This window comes from Elephantulus edwardii, unplaced genomic scaffold, assembly GCF_000299155.1.
Source record: "Elephantulus edwardii isolate Elephantulus edwardi_28Jun2011 unplaced genomic scaffold, EleEdw1.0 scaffold00019, whole genome shotgun sequence".
Taxonomy (NCBI): Eukaryota; Metazoa; Chordata; class Mammalia; order Macroscelidea; family Macroscelididae; genus Elephantulus; species Elephantulus edwardii.
In genome coordinates this window covers 6,025,333-6,044,729 of record NW_006399769.1, presented here as the reverse complement: position 1 = coordinate 6,044,729, position 19,397 = coordinate 6,025,333, and the positions used below count along the sequence as shown (strand labels likewise).

General features: G+C 39.2%; 1 protein-coding gene across 1 annotated transcript in view; it reads left to right on the top strand.

The window, feature by feature from the left end:
- The window catches only part of CAMKMT (calmodulin-lysine N-methyltransferase), a 620,355-nt gene that overhangs the window by 550,087 nt on the left and 50,871 nt on the right, over positions 1-19,397 (top strand). Inside the window, exons 5-7 of the mRNA XM_006882313.1 lie at positions 44-98; positions 1,165-1,228; positions 10,093-10,159. Coding sequence (XP_006882375.1) covers positions 44-98; positions 1,165-1,228; positions 10,093-10,159 — 186 coding nt within the window. The remainder of the gene's footprint in view (positions 1-43; positions 99-1,164; positions 1,229-10,092; positions 10,160-19,397) is intronic.

Below are 19,397 nucleotides of genomic sequence, written 5' to 3'. Positions count from 1 at the left end.
ATCTAATTTGTATGGGTTCTATCATTTCTTTTCTCTCTTTCAGAGACCTTGCTGTGTGTGAGCTAGGGGGTGGCATGACATGCTTGGCTGGGCTCATGGTAGGTCTTTTCTCAATTCCAATCCCATTCAGAGGGAGGAACAAAAGGAAAATGTTCCAGGGCCTCCAACTGCTGGGTCAGAGAACCGTCAACAGCATCAGCTGCGGTCAAGCCGCTGGGTCTTGAGAGACCTTCTAGATTGACTTACTTTCGGATCATATTGATTTTATGGTTGCCTCGATGAGCAGAAACATTTTACCTCAGTGTAGTCAATATCGCTTGTTGTGACATTCCAGGCCCTGAACGGTCTTTCTTTGCCATTGCAAAAGCTTTCCCCCCCCCCTTTTTTTTTTTTTCAGATTATAGTCCCATTTGCTAAGATACAGGAATAGCCCAGCAAATCACAGTTGGAGCACCATGATATAGCTGCTAATGTTTTGCCTGCATTATTACACCAACAAACATGATCCAGAGCGCTCAGTAATTAGATTCTTTTGAATTAGATTGGCCATTCAGGAACGTCGTTCCCCATTCTCTGGGTTCTGAGTCATGTATTCAGGAGATATTATGTAGCAGCATAGTGCATTAGACAAGTTTTTATGTCTCTACAAATAAAAGCATATTGTTACACTGATTGGCATTTGACAAACCTGTCGCTCTTATACAATGTGTCGAGGTTACAGCCCAATGTGCGAGCATGTCAAAGCTCACAAAAAAATTACCCTCACAAAGCCATCTGCCTGCAATGCAAAGTTATATGAAGGGCATCAGGCAGTCAGACAGAAGCAAGCTGAAAGGCAGAGTGACAGCCTTGTATGATGGCTCTACTAGATAAACAGAAGCCCACAAATGAAAGCCTCTCAGAATACCATCATCCGCTGTCACAATGCAATTACCGAACAGAATGATAGCAAGATAGAGGCTCCCGCAAATGGAATGATAAAAGTATTGACTGATTTGATTGAATGATTAAAATAATGCAGACATAAAATGAAAAAAGATTGAAGATTGTTACAGAGAAATAGGTGAGGAAGCATGATACTGAAGGCTTGTCACTCCTGTCTTCACTTCCACACAGACAAGCATATTTGCTCATTGTTTGCTGTGCTCCTTTTTTTTTTTTCAGGTTGCTATTTCTGCAGATGTCAAAGAAGTTCTGTTAACTGATGGGAATGAAAAGGCCATCAGAAGTATCCTTATTCAGATAGAAAACGGGTTTGTTGTGTTCATGCCTTTTCCTGGCTGTGTAACAATTGATATAAAGATAACATAGGGTATTAAAAAAGAGTTTCTCCTCATCATAAGTAATTAAGAAGAAGTAGAATGATGATATATTAATATACACATTAACATACTAGAAATATATAATTTGTTGCATGAAACAATATATGTGTAGTTTAAAAAAATAATCAATTCTCATTTAAGGGGCCTATGTTTTATAGGCCCTGAGAAATATAAGAAGTATAATATGAGAAATATTTCTGTAATATTTTCCAAGCATTTCTTTTCACTTATTTTCAATGTAACTTGCTACTATAAAATAAATTGCTGAGATTTATTGTATTGGATAATGCTTGCAATAATTAACTTCCAGGCTTGTTTGCCACATAATCTGTTATGGGCATGATATCTACTATGCATTTTTGTACTGACTTTAATTGCCGAGGGGTTACCTACATCCCCTGAAAACAGTTACCAGTTTTTCATTATTTTAATTTTGAATTATGAAGCTACTCCTCCCCCTGCTTTACAGTTATAGCTTGAACTCCATATATTAGATTATGCTTTACTAATATGTACACAGAATTCATAAAAATTGAACTGTATTTTAAATGAGAAAGCAAACATAATTTATGGCTCCTTTAGCAACCAAGTTCATTTGTTTAGGGGGATAGTTAATAGCCATTAGAAATTGAAAGGGAAGTAGTAGATATTTGCATTGGATTTTTGTGTGTGTGCCTTATATTTACATTATGACCTAACTGGTCAACTTAGTTGAATTTTAATCCCCTAAAATGCCAAAACAGTTTTGATTTGTGTGGCATCTTGCATAAAATCTACTTTGGATTTTCTTTTTCTCACTTTTCTATATTATAATTTGAAAATAAAATTTGTAGCAGATCCTTCAGCCTGCTCTACCGGGAGAAAGGAGGTACAAGAAGCACAGCAGCTAATATTGTGCAGCACTTGCACGCTTCGCAGAGCCCCACCCAGATAATTGCCTGACAGACTTTAGAAAGGAAAAAAAAAAATCAGGAAGGAAAAACAGCCAATCACAAGCTTGGCCTTTCACACAAGGGAAAGGATCACAAAAGGTGCTTCCTTTTTTAAAATGCAGGATTTTAATCATGATCTGGAGACTGTCGCAAGTTTTTCAAAATATTCCTAAAGATGAGCTGATGTTGTTTCATTCACTCTGCTTTGTTCTGAGTTATTCTTGCACTGTATCATTTCACTGTCTCCTCCTCCACATGTCAAGAAAAAACAGCAAGAGGAAGTCAGGTATGCCAGCACAGCTCAAACTGATATCTAGGGGAGGGAAAAAAGGCAGGGTTATTGGACGAGAGACAGCCATTTCAGTCACCAAAACTTTCAGATTGGACCCAGTAGCCTAAGGTTTTCCTCAAGTCAGCAGGTGTTTTATTTAATAACATTAGAAACCCATTAGAACTTTGATCAAACTGTGGAAAGCATCTGTAGGTAGATTGTACATTTCATTGTACTAAAATGATTACTCCACTAAACTAGAGAGCTTCCAAAAAAGGGGGAGAGATGCTAATGTCATTAATTAATACACCTTTGCTTTAAACAGCAAAGAAGCGGTACCAGCCCTTGAAATCAGAGGAAATCTCAGATTCTGTATTCACTCTTGCCGGCCTTTCAAAGAAATGATTGGTACAGCCCCCTCCCAAGAAAATGGATTTTTAACATTTGGTCCTCAGAAGCTCAGCCCCGAGAGTGCTTTATTGTGCTGGTTTTACAATGGTTTTGATATAGCAGGGTGCCAAAGGGCAGGAGGGGAAGAACTTTACAATGTAGATAAAGCAGGTCCTTTCAGGATGCAGACCAAACTGCTAGTGCTTTTTATTTCACCTCTTAGGACTTTCATGATGGAGTTAGTTTTTAATCACACAATTGCTTTATGTTTGTGTGCCTTTTTTTCTGTCATAACTACATCTGATTTTTTTTTAATTAAGAGAAAAAAACATACATAAAGCCTTAAACATTGACAGTGGTTTTTGGGTTTGGTTTTTTTTTTTCTGCTTCCCTCATCTCTGTTACTCTTGACTTGCTAACAGAGCTTATAATTTGCATTTGTCATAATCTGTTTTAGTGAGTAAGGTTAATATGAATGGAGATCTTTTTCCCCCTATGTGTATGCCCACTTTCTGTAAGAATAATAAATTCCCTGATTCATACATTATTGATGCATATAGATAGAAACAAACTCATTTAAAAATTACTGTTTACAGCTTTCCCTTAAAATTATAGGAGACCTAAATTATACACCAATTGTAGGATATTATCCAAAAATTACTTTCTAAAAAGTAAAAGTGGATGTCAACCAACAAAAAAAAAAAGAGAGAGAGAGAGAGAAAGGAAAGAGGAAAAACACTGCCAGAAAACAGAAAATCTCTAAGCAAAGCTGCTAATTATTCTTAATGGGCAAGATGAGCACATTAAGAAACAAATGAATACATCAGTGAAATGTAATTGAAAATCGACCCAGCAATCACACATCACATCTGAGTATTGGCCTGTATATTACTCTTGTCATTTAAAAAATTATTTTTGTTGTTCTTGGCATTTGAATTTAGTAACTCCAACTGAATCTTACTTCCTAGTCTCTTAGGCTTGTGACATTCTGGTTTTCACCTTTTTTCGAGAAACAAAAAAGTGTTTTCTACTCTTTCTATTTTATCTTATTATTTTTTTATTTTTACTATGTGAAGTATTGCGTAGATAAACACTGAATTTTAAATCATCAATGCATATCAAACAATTGTGAGAGTATTTATTATCTTTCTTAAAGTGTTTCCAGTGAATCGACTGTATTTCAGAGCTCCTTACCTTGACCCCAGACAGCTAGATGTTGATCTGAGATTTATGTAATCAGCAAATCTGAAAAGAAATTAAGATTTGAAGTATAAATGGATGTTGTAAGTCTTACTCTCAGGCTTATGCGTAGGTGTTGGGCTTTTTTTTTGGTTTTTGGTTTTTATTTTCTTGAGATTCTCCTTACTCCTTAAGCTTTACTACTGGGAGCATCGCAGAGCCCTCAAATGCACCATGTTATCAGTGCTCTGAGGAAACAAAGAGCAGATCTTGAAATAGGATCCTTTGGTTTGTCCACTTCTCAGATTTGCCCTAAAAATTGTAAAAAAACAGTAAAAATATTACCTCCCTTATTGATACTAAACATATTCCATAATTCATAATGGATAAAATTATACTACCCCAAAGTGAGTGGCCCCATGAGGTTTATTCACTAATTCACTCAGCTTCATCACCGTGCTTTGTCTCATGTTTAGTAAACATAAAGTATGTTGTCTGAAAAATATATCAATGCTTGGTGGCTCATTTCTTTGTGCTTCTGATACGGAGGGAATGCTGGTGACCTAGTGGGTAAGGAGGTATGCTGCCAACCCAAAGGTGCATGGTTCAAATCCCCTGGCTGCTCCCTGGGAGAAAGACAAGTATTCTCCTCTCCTGTATTTATATCCTTTGAAAACCAGTTCGAGGGTCAGCTATGAGTCAGTTCCGACTGGATGGCACAACCACTACTACTCTGAGACCAACTTTTGATTCCCATAGATCATGATGTAGAGCTCAGGATTCTCCAGACACACTGGTAAATGTCCTGTGCTTTTAAGATTTAACATTATCTTGATAGAACTTCTACTGGAGTAATCAATGACTTAAACTTCATGTGGACTGTACAGATTGTGCTGTGGATGGAACCATCTCTCCACTAGGTCACTCACCATTTTGTCTCCATGCACGTCCCCTAACAGAGACATCAGCTGTACTTCTGTCTAGTTGATGAACCCTAAGTGAACGCCAGCTGCCTCACACTGGGAGGAGCTCAACATACATCTTTGAAAGGTAATGCACATCATTTCAGGTGCTAAATATATCTTCCTTGTATCCATCCATGTACAGATACATCCATTAATAGACAAGACAAACACATGTCCTCCCCCGCACCCCCGTCCTCAAGGAGCTCACATTTTAGAGAGGGACTTTGTTGGCATCTGATAAAGTTCAGTCTTCTGACAGTTGTGAAAATGGTACTCTGGTGTGTATCTTCTAAGCCATTGAGTGTTGCTGATGTTATGTATCTTGGAGTTGGAACCAATGCTTACCTGACTCTACAGTGGGTTTTCAGAGGCTATAAATCATATAGGAAGAAACTGCCCATTTTTCTCCCATGGAGCAGCTGGTGGATTTGGACTGTGTACATTTGTATTGGAAGCACAATTCCTTATCATTAAGTCACCAGTGCTTCTATGCCATTGAGTAAGGAATAAAAAAAGGGATGGGAAAATCCTCTTTCCATCAAGTTGACTCTAACTTGGGCAGTCTCCTCCCATGCAATTAAACTGCTTTGAACTTGGGAGGGAGGGGATGGATGGGCAGGGAGAAAAGTGCAACAATGAATGAATGGAAATACAAAATCTCTGTAAATGTTCATTGAAATTAATAAAATAAAAATTTTTTTAAAAGCCAAGCAAACACAAACTGCCTCTGAAAACCCGCTGGAGGGTCAGTGATGGGTCAGATCCCACTCAGTGGAACATAATGCACGACAACGAGGACAGAGTAGAACTTCTTCATGAGGTCCCCAGGGCTGTAGTCTTTCTAGAAACAGGCTATCTCTCCCATGGTGTAGGTGGTGGTTTTGAACTGACAGTGTTTTGGCTAGCAGTTGCATGCTTAGGAACGGTGCTACCTAATCTCTTTGAGTGAGGAATAGAAGAGGCTGAGTGGGTACTGTATTTTTGTTTGCTGATTATTTAGTTACAGGGTGGTCAGATGCCAAAGACGATGTGATAAGTATCTTTTCAAGTGATGGAAAATAATAATAATAGTAATGTAGTTGTTGAGTACTGTCAAGTCGGAACCAATCCATAGCTGACCCTCCTGAGACTTCTCAGAAGTGGTAAGTCACCCAGGAGGAGACTGCCCGCCCTGCTCATGAAGCAGCTGGTGGATCGTGGCTTCGGCATTGCAATGCAGCTTCTTACTACTAGGCCGCCAGAACTCCCTATAGTTTATTGTAAAGTTTTGCGTGTAAAGTTGTTAAGTGTGCCTTCAAGAGGTTTTGTGCTTTCCAAGAGTAGAGCTATTTGGGAACTAAAAGTGTAGTCTAAGACACCTTTCTAAATTTGTAACTGAAGTCATTGGAAACACAGACTTTACCTCTGCAAGAGCACATAATAGATGTGAAAGACATTGGGAATCTCCAGGTTCTCAGAAGGCTTCTGATTCCTTCCAGATACTTAAGTCCTATTACATATAGATGTTAACGCAGTTCTGAGCAATGGTGAAAGAAAATAAATCATCCCTGCTCCACCACTGCACTCCATCAAAGCCTTTGCCTAGACAGTTGAAAAAAGGTAATAAATTGATAAAATTTAGGCCACCTGAAAGGTCGGTGGTTTGAATTCTGCAGTGGCTTTGTCTGAAAAGATCTTGCAATCTGCTCCTGTAAAGATTGTAGCCTCGCAAAACCTATGTGTCACCTCAACTCAACACCACCCGAAACCAACAAGGTAGGCCCATTGTGTGTGATGCACTATTAAGCCTTACAGCGACCCTCTAAGAGGTGCATTATTGTTCCTGCTTTAGAGATTTACCTCCAAGAAGTTAATTGGCTCAAGACTTGTCACACTACAAGAACCCAAACAGAAATTAGGTTAATTTGGCTTCGATATTTATGCTTTTCTCCCTCACCGAGCTATACTATTGTACCAAGAGATAGAATAATTTGGTTAATGTCATCTTTTATTTCCTCAGCACTCTCTGTAAGAAAAGGCCTGTTGTCCATGAATGGAGCGGTTGGTGTTAATGAGTGAAGTGTATAGTGTTGCTGTGTCTCTAAGTACATTTGAGTAATAAGCACATTTAAGAAGATTCTGTGAACTTAAATTGGTATGCTTTGCCACATTCTATTAGTAAATATTGCCACATCAAACATTTTCCAAAATGTATGGAGATCACATTGAATTTATTACCTTATAGTTTTATATTCACATTTTTCATATGACAACAAAAATGAAGATAACAAATGAAAATTTATGTTACGTTATGATTGTTTAAAAAGAATTTCTTAAAGTACAGTGCCAGTCATCAAAATGTATATGCACCTACTGCTAAATGTAACGATCACTAATTGCATAGGGAGGCTAATTTACTCTATTTTGTATATAAACATATTAAGATATCTAATAGAATGTGTGCTTAAATGACCATTGCTACAGTTTCAGTTTAACTGACAGTTACTATAACATAGCTTCAGTGCTTTGTACAACATAAATTACAGCATTAATAGTATTCTTAAGTATATATATTTGAAAATAAAATTCAACTGAAACAAAACTAACGTGGAGCCCCACTTCTGAGCCGTGCTTTATTTGAAAAGAAAATTTAGAACTAGAATCTTGGTTTCCTTTTAGCCACAAGCATACATACCCTGTAGCTCTCGAAATCTAGTTGCCCAGACAAGGGGATTGGAGGTGATTGCTCTGTCTCCATTTAATCAGAAATCATATTAAGGCTTTCTTTGCACCCGGCGCCTCCCACTGAAGTCTTCCAGAAGCTGGGTGCAGTTCACGGAACACGATTTGGTCTATGGTGTTGAATGAACACCATCTTGGAAATATTGACTCAGTTTTATTGCATTTCTTTTATTACCCTGAAGTGACACAGAAGAATGACAAAATCTATTATTGGACACAGTGCCAGCCAGAAGCACCACCTCAAAATCTGACCTAAAGGAAAGGGGAGGGAGCAGATAATCAGAATATATCTCTCAAAGTAATATTTTTAAAACACTGTTGCCATGTGGGTTTTTTTTTTTCCTTTTCACTTGTTTCAATATAAAAAAAAAAAAATCAGCAACCCACCTCTTAAACTACAAAATACATTTCTTACTCTATTCTAAAAATAAAGCAGCTAAATACTGCTGTGATTTTTTTTTCATAAAAAAATTACTTCTAGAATATAAATGCCTATGTTTGCTTCAGCCTGGCCACCTGGAGCCACAGGTTTATAAATTGTGTGAAAGTATATAGTGTTAAGATGTTTACTAAAAATTATTAATAGGTTTCCCGAGTTATATAATTTAACTTCCCTGTGACTATTTTATAAAAAGTACTACCTCCACTAACAAAATCATATGTTTTGTTTGGTAGATTAGTCATGTACTCACACGACGCTCCAGGTGTGCGCGCACATCGTGGTGTGCGGCCGGATGCCATGGAAACACAGGGCAGGGTGTGGCCAGAGCGCTGGGGGCGCGGAATGGGAAACAGTTGTCAGTTGACGCTATTAATTGTGTGTTCCTCAGAATAAAGACGTCAGCTGGCCTTTTCTGCAAGACATTCCATGTAGAAGACTTCCCTGGAAAACTTTTCTTCCTGAAATAGACAGAACTGTAGGCCGATTGTGTCATTTTAGTTAATCAAAACAAGGAGGCAAATTAGTCTCTTTTATTTTTGTAATGAATGTAATTTAGCAGTATTTAATTTGCATACAGGCAAGTTCACCCAGAAAAAAAAAAAAAGAGTCCACATTATAGCACTTTTGTAAACCTCAACAAAGCCCTTCATTAGGAAACCTAATTGATTTTTCCTCCCCACTCCTGGGGGTAGAAATCTATCACAGTACCTGCTTATTCACTCTGAGAAGAAATGGGTGTGCCTGGTGTTTCCAGCCGAGATCCGGGTTGAAAAGTCCTGTGGCTCCGTCCTTGCTGGGAGATCTTGGCCTATGCTTGCTCTGAGCGTTCCGGAAATCCGCTTTTCTGAGCAATAGGGGAACATCGCCTGTCTACTTGGTTCCTCCACATGGGCCCCATTTAGTTCAGCTTGCAGCCTTGACTAGAATGGTTTTATTTCTAGTTTATTTAAAGCTATCTTATTAAAAAGAGGGAGTTTGAGACTCCTTACAGTGATGCATAGTATAAGCCACATAATGAGAAAAGTCTATACCATCTAAATGATGAAATGAGAACAAGTGACCATTTGCAAGTCAGGAAAATGTGAAAGCAGGAATAGAGGCCAGGATAGAGAACCCATGCCATGAGGGCTTTGGGGGCTGTTAGGAGGCCATGCGCCTGTGTCTGAGTCACACAGGGTCCAAAGCAAAGATGGAAAAGGAGCAGTTAGAGTGTTGAGAAGTAAAAACAATTGGTCTGAAGCTCAGTTTTTCCTGGGCTCCAACTGGACATGATTTTTCCTAATAGAACCTTATAAAGATGGGAGTGTGTAAGGTAATGGAACAGCTCTTCAACAAACTCTCTTTAATAGATGCAATGCGGCTGTTTGATATAAAATTCTTTTAGGCCAAAGCTTAGGCCTAACCAGGTAGTCCTTCAAGGGGCCTTGCTTTCTTCAGTATTTCTTTTTCTCTGACGGATTCTTCAGACTTTTCTTCATCTTTCTCTTCTCACTTCTCCACACATCTGGCCCCATAGTTCAGCCCTACCTTCCCTACTAGCATTTTAGGCAAATGGAAAAATCCTTCCATTTAAAATGTCTCCAAAGACTTCCATTGGCCTCCCCACTGAATCAGGCCTCCTCTGGCCTCCTGGCTGCTTTACGTGAGTGGGCATAGTCCCTATGTTATAGTCGCATCCCCCTGCCAGTGTCCCCAGTGTTGGCCTGGGCTGATCCAGCTTCCAAGGTTACTGTTTGTAGTCTGTTTGGTGTTATTGTTGTTGTGGGTTTTGTTTTGTTAGGTTGTTTTGGTTTTGTTTGTTTTGTTTTGTTTCGTTTTTTCTGAAATAGGTGGCAATCACTGCAGAAGTTTCCTTAACCATGATGACTAGATGTCAGAGACATAATCACAAAGAATCAGAAGGCTGGTGTGTTTAAGACTCCGGAAATATCAAGCTGGTAAGATACATTTTTTTTGCATTCTACACACTTTTATGCTTAAAACGAACACTCTTGTATTTGAGATGACTATTTAAAAGAATAATAATAACTGCCCTTCGCTGTTGTTGTAATGTGCCCTCGATCAGGACTGGCTCAGCTGACCCTCCAGCAGATTTTCAGAGGTGGTGTATTGCGTGGGAGGAGTTGCCCATCTTTCTCTCGCAGAGCAGTGATGGGTTTCATTGTGATGGCAGGGCAGCTCCTTTCCACTAAGCCACCAGAGCGCCTGACCTGCAGTGAGCACTTACTATGTGCCAAGCACTCTTCTGAGTATTTCACAACCATCTCTCTTTTAATGCTCCAAAAACCCACATGTGGCAGATGCTTTCATTATCCTCAATTAGTAGATGGAAATAGAAGTTAAGTATTTTAAATGCTGAACTACAGATGATTTAGGGAGCCCTGGGGGCCTAGTGGCAAGAAGCTGTACTACAATCCCGAAGGTATGGGGTTCGAGGCCACCTGCCACTCTGTGAGAGAAGGATGGGCAGTCTCCTCCCATTGCGATTAACTGCCTCTGTAAACCGCTGGAGGGTCAGCTGTGAGTTGGATCCAGCTCGACAGTACACAACAACAACAACAACAGGAATGATTTAAGAATTTGTATTGTGCAATGTGATGAGGTTGGAAGAAGTCCAGCCTTGGATCTTGGGAATAACCCTATTCCAGTGGTTCTCAGCCAAGGGGACTTTTTGCAATATCTGGAGATGTGTTGGTTTTTACAGCGGCGGGAGGGTGGTGGTACTACTGACATGTAGTGGGTATAGGCCAGAGAAGCTACTCTACATCCTACAATGCACAGGGAACACCCCCCCACACACATCAATTATCTGACCTCAACTCCTGGTAGTGGGTAGTGCTGAGACTGAGACGCTCTGCTCCCTCCATGATTTGAATGTAGGCGGGGTATTCATTCCTTTGAGAGACTGTTCAGTTTATTCACTCTAGGAAAACTACTTAACCTTAGCTGAAACAATGATGTTTTCAGCAATGCTACATTTTTGCCCCAATGATATGGACATACCCAATTTTCATGTAAAATATCTATCTGTATATTTTTTCTTTTGTTATATAACCACAGACATTATTAGAATAAAAATTCACACTTTAATCCTTTTATTTGCTTACCACTGTTAATCTGCCATCCTTTAACATTTGGGATTTCCTCCATGTTTAGGTAGAACTCTCTCCCCTGACCCCTGTTATCCAGCTTAAGGAAGTAGGGAAGCAGATGAACAACTATAGTGCTTTAAAGCCATTGGAATCCTGGGAAGAGGCTATAGAATAACAATGGACCCCCCATTACTAGTGAGTGAATATAATGAAGCATCTATTATGCAGTCAGCCTCAGGTTACAAATGAGAGCTATTCTTAAGTGTATTTTTAAGTTAAGTTTGTAGATAATTTGGAGCAGGTGCATATGGTTATTATTTAACCTTACTTTAGTATAAGAAAAGGACTTGTGAAGTAATGTGATTAAGGCATTCATCTACTAAGCAGAAGGTTGGAGGTTCAAACCCACTCGCTGCTCCATAGGAGTTCAGTGAGGCATTTTCTTCATGTAAAGACATTTTGCCTTGGAAAAACCTAAGAGGCTCTTGTCCTGAAGTTCACTGCGAGTCAGAATTGAATGAGTGCCTGGGGGTTTGGTTATGGTTATGGGTTTGGTTATTGTTATGCAAGAAAAGAAGCCTTTTCGATAATTTGAAAGTTGCACATGCAGCAAGTGAAGCTGGCTGTGATGAAAAATTTGTGTTTTTCATTTGTCATTTCCAGATGAAGGCAAGTTCACAGAACATTAGAGGGCAAGTCTGAGTTGTCCATAAGTCGATGCTCATAACCTGGAACTGCGTAGGTGTCTTTTAAAATCCTGCATTTGAATATTCAGAGGAGGCTGATGGCACAGGGGGCAATTTGCTCTCTGTGTTTTTCACATAAATAAGCAAGCCAGTCCTACTTTCTAGCAAACCTTGAGCAGGTCTTTAGGAAAAGCCGGCTCTGCCCTCACCTATGTACTCTTCATCCCCAGGGCAGCCCTTACTCCACAGCGTAGACCCCCAGCCCCTTGTGCTAAGGACTGCCTTTTTTGGACATAATTTTCAAGCTAGTCTTTTAGTTATCAATCACAAGTGCATTCTCTATGTTGTCCTCATTTGCATTTATTTAATGCTTAAGGTCATTTGTGACCATTTGAGTGTATTTCAGCATATGGAATCAGAGAATAATAGATTTCAGCCTCACGCTGTGCAGAGAGATTGTGTTTTTACAAGACATAATGTTGTTTACTGGGTGTTAATAATCACTAATTAATAAACATATCTAGACTTCTAAAATGTTGCATTTTGAGGAATAAAAGTGTCAAGTGTTTAACTTATTGAGTGCAATAGTATTTTTCAGCATCTACGCATAAAGTAAGTTGCGTAAGAAAACAAAATGCCCTTGTTTAACACAGGGCATATCCAAAATGCTTAATGCATGGCCTTTGTTTCTGTATTTATATTATAAAAAATGTGATTTCTGAGCATATTGTTCTAATATGTACAGTTCACATAGTCGGTGTCAATCATCATATAAGAATCTTCAAGTTAAGGGGCTTTCCATCTGTAGCTCATTGCAATTACAGTTATGTTTTGTCCAAAGTCTACTAAAATGCTTGCCCACTACCCAGCTGGATGAGTCAGCCCTTTACATGGCCTTGATCTTACATTGAGAACTACTTGACCACTTTGCTTTAAGAAACTGAAAGGAAACTGTGACCTGGTAGTGTAGTAAGTAACTCCCCGGCTTATGAACATTTGATTTACAGATGTTGTGTTCTTACTCTTTAATGTTATGTGGATTTACCTTCACTTTGAAATGATGGAACCAACCCCTACTCAAAACAAGTTATTCCTCACAGTTACTGGCACTTGCTGTCCATACGGATTTAAAATGTGTCCCCTAAAAGTCACCTACTGCGCTCTGGCCAATTCTAACTCTTAGTGACCATATAGAACAGAGTAGAACTGCTCCATAAGGTTTCTGTAAGTCTTCACAGAAGGATGCTGCTTCACAATCTCCTGGAAAGCAGCTAGTGGGCTTGAAGTGTTAATCTTTCCATTAACGGTCCAGTACTTAGCCTAGAGTGCCACCATGACTCTTTTTTTTTCTGTCACCAAAGCAAGGCTTAAAAAAACAGGTCCGCCTGTTCTGAATTACCTACCAATTCAACTCAAAGGTCCCCTTGGGTACACGTTCATAACCTGTGAACTATCTAGTAATTTTCTTTCTTTCTACTGCTTTCTCATCCATAACCAGGACAAAGTGATGAAAGCATTAGCAATAAAATTAGGAATAAAAGGAAACTGCTCACAAAAGATCTATGAAAGAATTCAGTATTCTTTTCTCAGTGCCTCAATGCATATGCAGAGTTTCTCCTCCAAATTGGAAGTGTGGAGTAACAGCAGCAGCCGATAACTGGAAAGTATTTACCACAGCTACAAAGCCTACACGTGAGCCAAATAGTTCTGCTATTAAAAGCACTTCAAAGCTTGACATGAAGTTTATAACAGCTGAACGTCTCCCGTGACTTCATTTATGGAAAGGATGTAAAAGCAGAAAGTCGTGATGTGAAAACTGTGAACCTTGAAAATGATGCTTTTAAAAAAGAACAGGAGCTGCTCAGAATTCTGACTGGCACTCCCAAACTCCTGTTCTCACTGCTCTTGTAACAGCTTCTGTCACTCTCTGATTCCTCCTGCTGCCAGCCCTTTCTGCCTTTCAGGCAGGGCAGACTCGGGTTTGGTGGGACTTGAAGATTATTTGAGACCTTTTATAGAAAGACAACTCCAGTAGTACCTTGCCTTTGGCAAAACATGGGAAAATGGCATGTGGGCCCTGTGCTAAGGCTGTTTACTTGTGCAGGTGAGGAGACTTAATGCTCAGATGTCAGCTTCTCAGCAAAACCACCAGCCTTGCCAAGAATAACTCTCTTTCCTTCCATCTCAAACTTCCATGTGTCCTCTGATCCATTTTAATAATTCTGCCTATCGTTAGGTAGGGAAGGCATGTTTATGAAATCCTGGCACATATATATTCCATGCAGAATTCTATCCATCACATCCTAAAGGTCCTCACACAGTCTTTCTGTGGGACACTAGTTTGTCCATCCAGCCATCCATTTAACTAATGTGTCTAAGGTCCTATGCCTTTGAGAACATAAATCAAAGTTACCCAAGTAACTGTTGAACAAAGGAAACCAGGCTACTAAATATAGTCAGAGATTGGTGAAAGAGCAAGGATATTTACAGCATCTCAATTGCTGGGTTTATTTGAAGCTGTCTTCAAAATTGTGGCTTTCAAAGAAAGAATCATTTGAAGCTTTTGACGTCTACATAGTCCTAGGTCTTCCAGAATTAGTGAATGGCGTCATTCTTTGGTTACTAGTTAAAAGTTGCAGCGTTTGCTTTTTCTTTCAATCAATTACATTTTCCCTGCTGTTATGTTGAAAGTGAGTTTCTGCTTAAGAGTTCTTTGTGAGAAAATTACTAGTGACATTTAGACCTACGACTTTTACTATTATTTGATAAACTGTTAATTTTAGTAAACTATAAAATTTACTGTGGTCCCTGGGTGGTACCAACAGTTAACGTGCTTGGCTGCTAACTCAAAGGTTGCAAGTTGGAGTGGACACAGATGTACCTTGGAAGAAAAGCCTATTCTGATCTATTGCTGAAAGTAAACTGTTGAAATAAGCCTTGGACCACTGTGCTGCAGTGATGCATAGTGAGTTAGGTCACTGTGACTGAGGACCATCTCAGTGGCAGCTGGTTTCTGGAATTTGCTATCATTTTTAAAACCTTTTGTAAGCCAAATTTTGCTTTTAAATAGGCCCACAAGATTGTCTTTTGGTCCCCTTATTTTACTGGTTTTTGGAGCTTAAATTGAGGATATGCTAATATGATTAAAAAGTGTACCTCCAGCCAGTTGAGATCCAACTGATGATTTCTCCAGCTATCTGCAGTGTAGCTCCACTCTCACAGCTCCCCACTGCACACCACCCCTTGTTACCCAGTCCTCTTCACTTTCCCTTGACTACATTGGCTCTTTCCCATCTCTGGTCTTTATTATGTTTGTTCACTGTTTTCTATATCCATCTAAATTTTTCCTTCTGAGTTGACTCAGTCCCTATTTCTTCCTTCCTTCTCAGATAGTACTTCAGCCTACCGTATTTTCTCTTGACCTCTGTTGGCTTTAGAATATTGTCACAGCTTCACATGCAGAATTCTTCATTCCTTGATTCATTCATTTGTTGAACAGGTATTTTTATCACCACTGTTTGTCTAGTACTATTTAGTTGCTGTAGCCACAGTGCTGAATAAGACCAAAAAGTTCATGCCTTCTTGGGGTTCACATTTCTAATGAGGGGGGTGGATGATTTTCTAAAAGACAAGGATGCTGTTAACATGTTTTTAAATTTTCTAAAGCAATTAGTACACTTTATCCCTAAAATATGAAAGCTTTTAAGATTTCTGTTTGGAGCGGATTTTAAAAGGCATAAATCCATGAGAGTTCTGGGATGCAACAATTTTTAATAGAAGAAAGTCAAGCGCATGTGATCAGTTTATGTATCAGATAGCTGACTTTCATTTCAGACATGCATACACCGTGTCTGTAGACAAGCTGACAGTGTGAGTAGACATTTATCTGTCCTTTGTCAGGTTGAAGAGGAAGGTTAGTAGAAGGTAACAGTGATAAAAAAAAAAAGCTAAGAACTCTTTCTGAGAAATTTTCTGATAAAATACACCTATTCCTAAGTTTTGCTAGAATTATGGTAACAGAATCTTGAGAACTGCTGAGAATTCCAGAAATGCCACGGCCCTATTTCCTTCTGTTATTACCTTGGATATGAGAAAATGAAATGACTATGTATACTTTCTACTTTAACACTGTTGATTTGTTTGACAAGTTTATAGAAGAACTTATCTCTCTATTATTTAGTGGTTGCAGTGAAGAAACCAATTAGCACAAGAAAGTTATGCAGTTTCAGATACTGTAATACTTTTTTAAATTAAAATGAGCTCGATTTTAAGTATTGGAGACCTTGTGCTGTTTCTGTTGTTGTTATTATTAGTTGATGTTTACTCCATCCCCACTTAAATAGGAGGCTAAGGATTGGACCATTGTGATCTGTGGGGATTTCATCAGCTGATTTTTCAAAGTAGATTGTCCAGCACTTCGTCGCCTTCTTATTCTGTCCTACACTGATAGAAGCTGTTCAACAACATTCAAGCCTTCATGACAGATGAATGGTGACAATTGGTGGGCTGCATTGGCCAGAAATCCAATCAGATTTCTAGGATGGAAAGTAAAAAATGTAGACACTGAATCTCTAGTGCCCTTTACCCTGTTTTGGGAGCCCTCTTAAGCTGTTGCAAATTGCAAAGAAAAGATTTTTCTTCTTCTTCTAAAATTAGACAATGTTAACACTTTGGACATGCCAGTGATGGGGCTTTACTTAGGTCAAAGCTCACTACTGAAAAGAGAACAGGTCCTGCATTGACAGGTAGGCTTGTATGTCAGAGTTCTGCGCTCTGTGAAAATGTCCTCTGATTTTAAGGAAGAAAACCTTCTTTCTCCACAGAGTTTTCTATCCAGAAGTTGTTGTTGTCATGTGCCGTCGAGTCGTTTGCGACTCATAGCGACCCTATGTACAACAGCCCTAAACCCTGCTCTATCCTGCACCAACCGCACCGCCTCTGACACACCCATCCCTATTACCCCAGTCACCTAATCAATCCATCTCATAGAGGGTCTTCCCCTCCTGCGTTGTCCCTCCACCCTCCCAAGCATGATGTCCCTCTCCAAGGGCCCGTCCCTCCTGGCAACATGTCCAAAGTATGTCAGACAAAGCCCCAGAATCCTTGCCTCCAAGGAGTTGCTTGGTTTAATCCTCTCCAAGATGGATCTGTTTGTTTTCCTGGCAGTCCATGGTACATTCAGTACCCTTCTCCAGCACCACAGCTCAAAGGCATCAACTCTCCTTCTGTCCTCCCTAGTCATTGTCCAAGTCTCTGATGCATAACAAGCGATTGCAAAGACCATGGCCTGTATCAGGCACACCTTAGTCTCCAGAGAGACACCGTTGCTCTTGAGTCCTTTAGAGAGGTCCCTAACAGCAGACTTTCCCATCGCGATACACTTTTTGATTTCCTGACTGCTGGTGCCAATAGTGTTGACTGTGGAGCCGAGCAAACTGAAGTTGTGAACAATCTCAGTCTCTTCGCCATCCATCCTGACGCTGCCAATTGGTCCAGTGGTGAGAATCTTTGTCTTCTTGACATTGAGCCTCAGTCCATTAAACATCAAATAATGTCCTCTTTCAAAACGACTTTCCACTTGACAAATGGACAAAGATAATATTGAAGACTTTTTCGAGTATGGCAATATAACAATCCATTGTTAAACCATGATAACATTTTTTGTGGTTTACTGATGGACGTTAGTTTGTTTTCAGAATTTGTTAGTATAAGAAATGCTTCCCTGAGCACATTTGTACACAAGTGGCACATTTGTGCATATCTATTTGTATGCCTGTCTCTCCTATCATGATAAAAATTCAGAAAAAACCCTGAAGTTGTCAATTATTTCATTTTACTTGAATCCACAATCAACACATATGGTAACAACATTCAAGAAATAAAAAGACATGTCACATTGGGGAACGTTGATATAAAGGACCTCTCCAAAGTGTTAAAGAGCTGGAGTGTCTGTTGAAAGGCTTGGGGGAGCCTTCTCCAAGCCATGGCATTTTCATTTGCTTCCTATGCATCAGAAAGTTGAACAGTGAATAAGAATGACAGAAGAAGAATTGATGCTGAGTTGTGATGTTGGCAAAAAATATTGAGTGGACTGCCAAAAGGACAAGTCTGTGTCAGATGAATGCAACTAGAGTGCTCCTTAGAGGCAAGGAAGGTAAAACTCTGTCTCACATGCTTTGGTCATGTTGACAAGAAGGGCTAATCTTTGGTTCTTCTGAGACATAGTGCTGAGAAAGACAAAGTCAGAGAAAGAAAGACCTTCTGCAAGATGGATTGACATGATTAACAATGGGATCAATCATATCAGAGAGGATGAGGATGGCAAGCTTCAGATCTCATAGTCATCGGGTTGCTGTAAGTCACAATTGATGCACCAGCACATGACAAGAACAACAACATATACCCTTACCAGACTGAGAAGTTTGTAATATATTTTTATTTCAGTTAAAATTAGTCCTTTCCCATTATACTTTCCTTTTTAAAATTCTGATTATATTTTAATTGGCATTTTCCTTACAATATTAATTTAGAAGTTCATTTGCTGACTTGAAATTTTTATAACTGGGCTTTCTTAACATTTTCTTTTTATGAAGGTATATTCATAGGTGTTTCAGTTGCTGTTGTTATGTACTCTCAAGTTAAAACTGGCTCCAGAATGGCTCTCCAGCAGGTTTTCAGAGGCACTGATGAATAGAAAAAGCAATATCCAGCATTTTCTCTTGGAGGCTGATGGGTTCTCCTGCCTTTGAGTTGACAGCACAACTCATTTCCACGAAGTCTTTCCTTCATTTCTCTGGCTAAGTTTATTTTTTAGGAATGCTCTAGTTTTTAGTTGTTCTAGTAGCAGGGATTTCGTCCCATTATATTTTCTAATTGGTTGTGTATATATAAAAAAGCTAATGATAATGACTTATTAATCATTCAATGAATTATTTCTCAGATTTTATCAGTTTTCTCTCTTGGGTTGCCTAAAAAGAAATCAGGTCACTGGCAATTTTGCTTTCTTTCCAATTTTCTATTTTTCCTTTTACTTGTAGTGTAATTTTATTGTTTCACATTTCTAGAATAATATTAAACAATAGGCATCTTCCATTTGACGCTGTGAGGAGTCTAATATTAGAGATCTGTGATGGCTTGCTGATAAATTGCACTGCTGGGGAAAAAAAGTGAGCAATTCAAATCCACCAGCTTCTCCTTGGGAGAAAGACGAGCAATCTCCTCCCATGCAGTTAATTGACTGCCTCTGAAAACTCGCTGGAGGTCAGCTGTGAGTCAATTCCAACTCGACACTACATAACAACAGTAACTACAGGAATCTTTAACCTTTTAGCTGATATACATGCCATCAGAGCTCGTGTGTGTGTGTGTGTGTGTGTGTGTGTGTGTGTGTGTGTGTG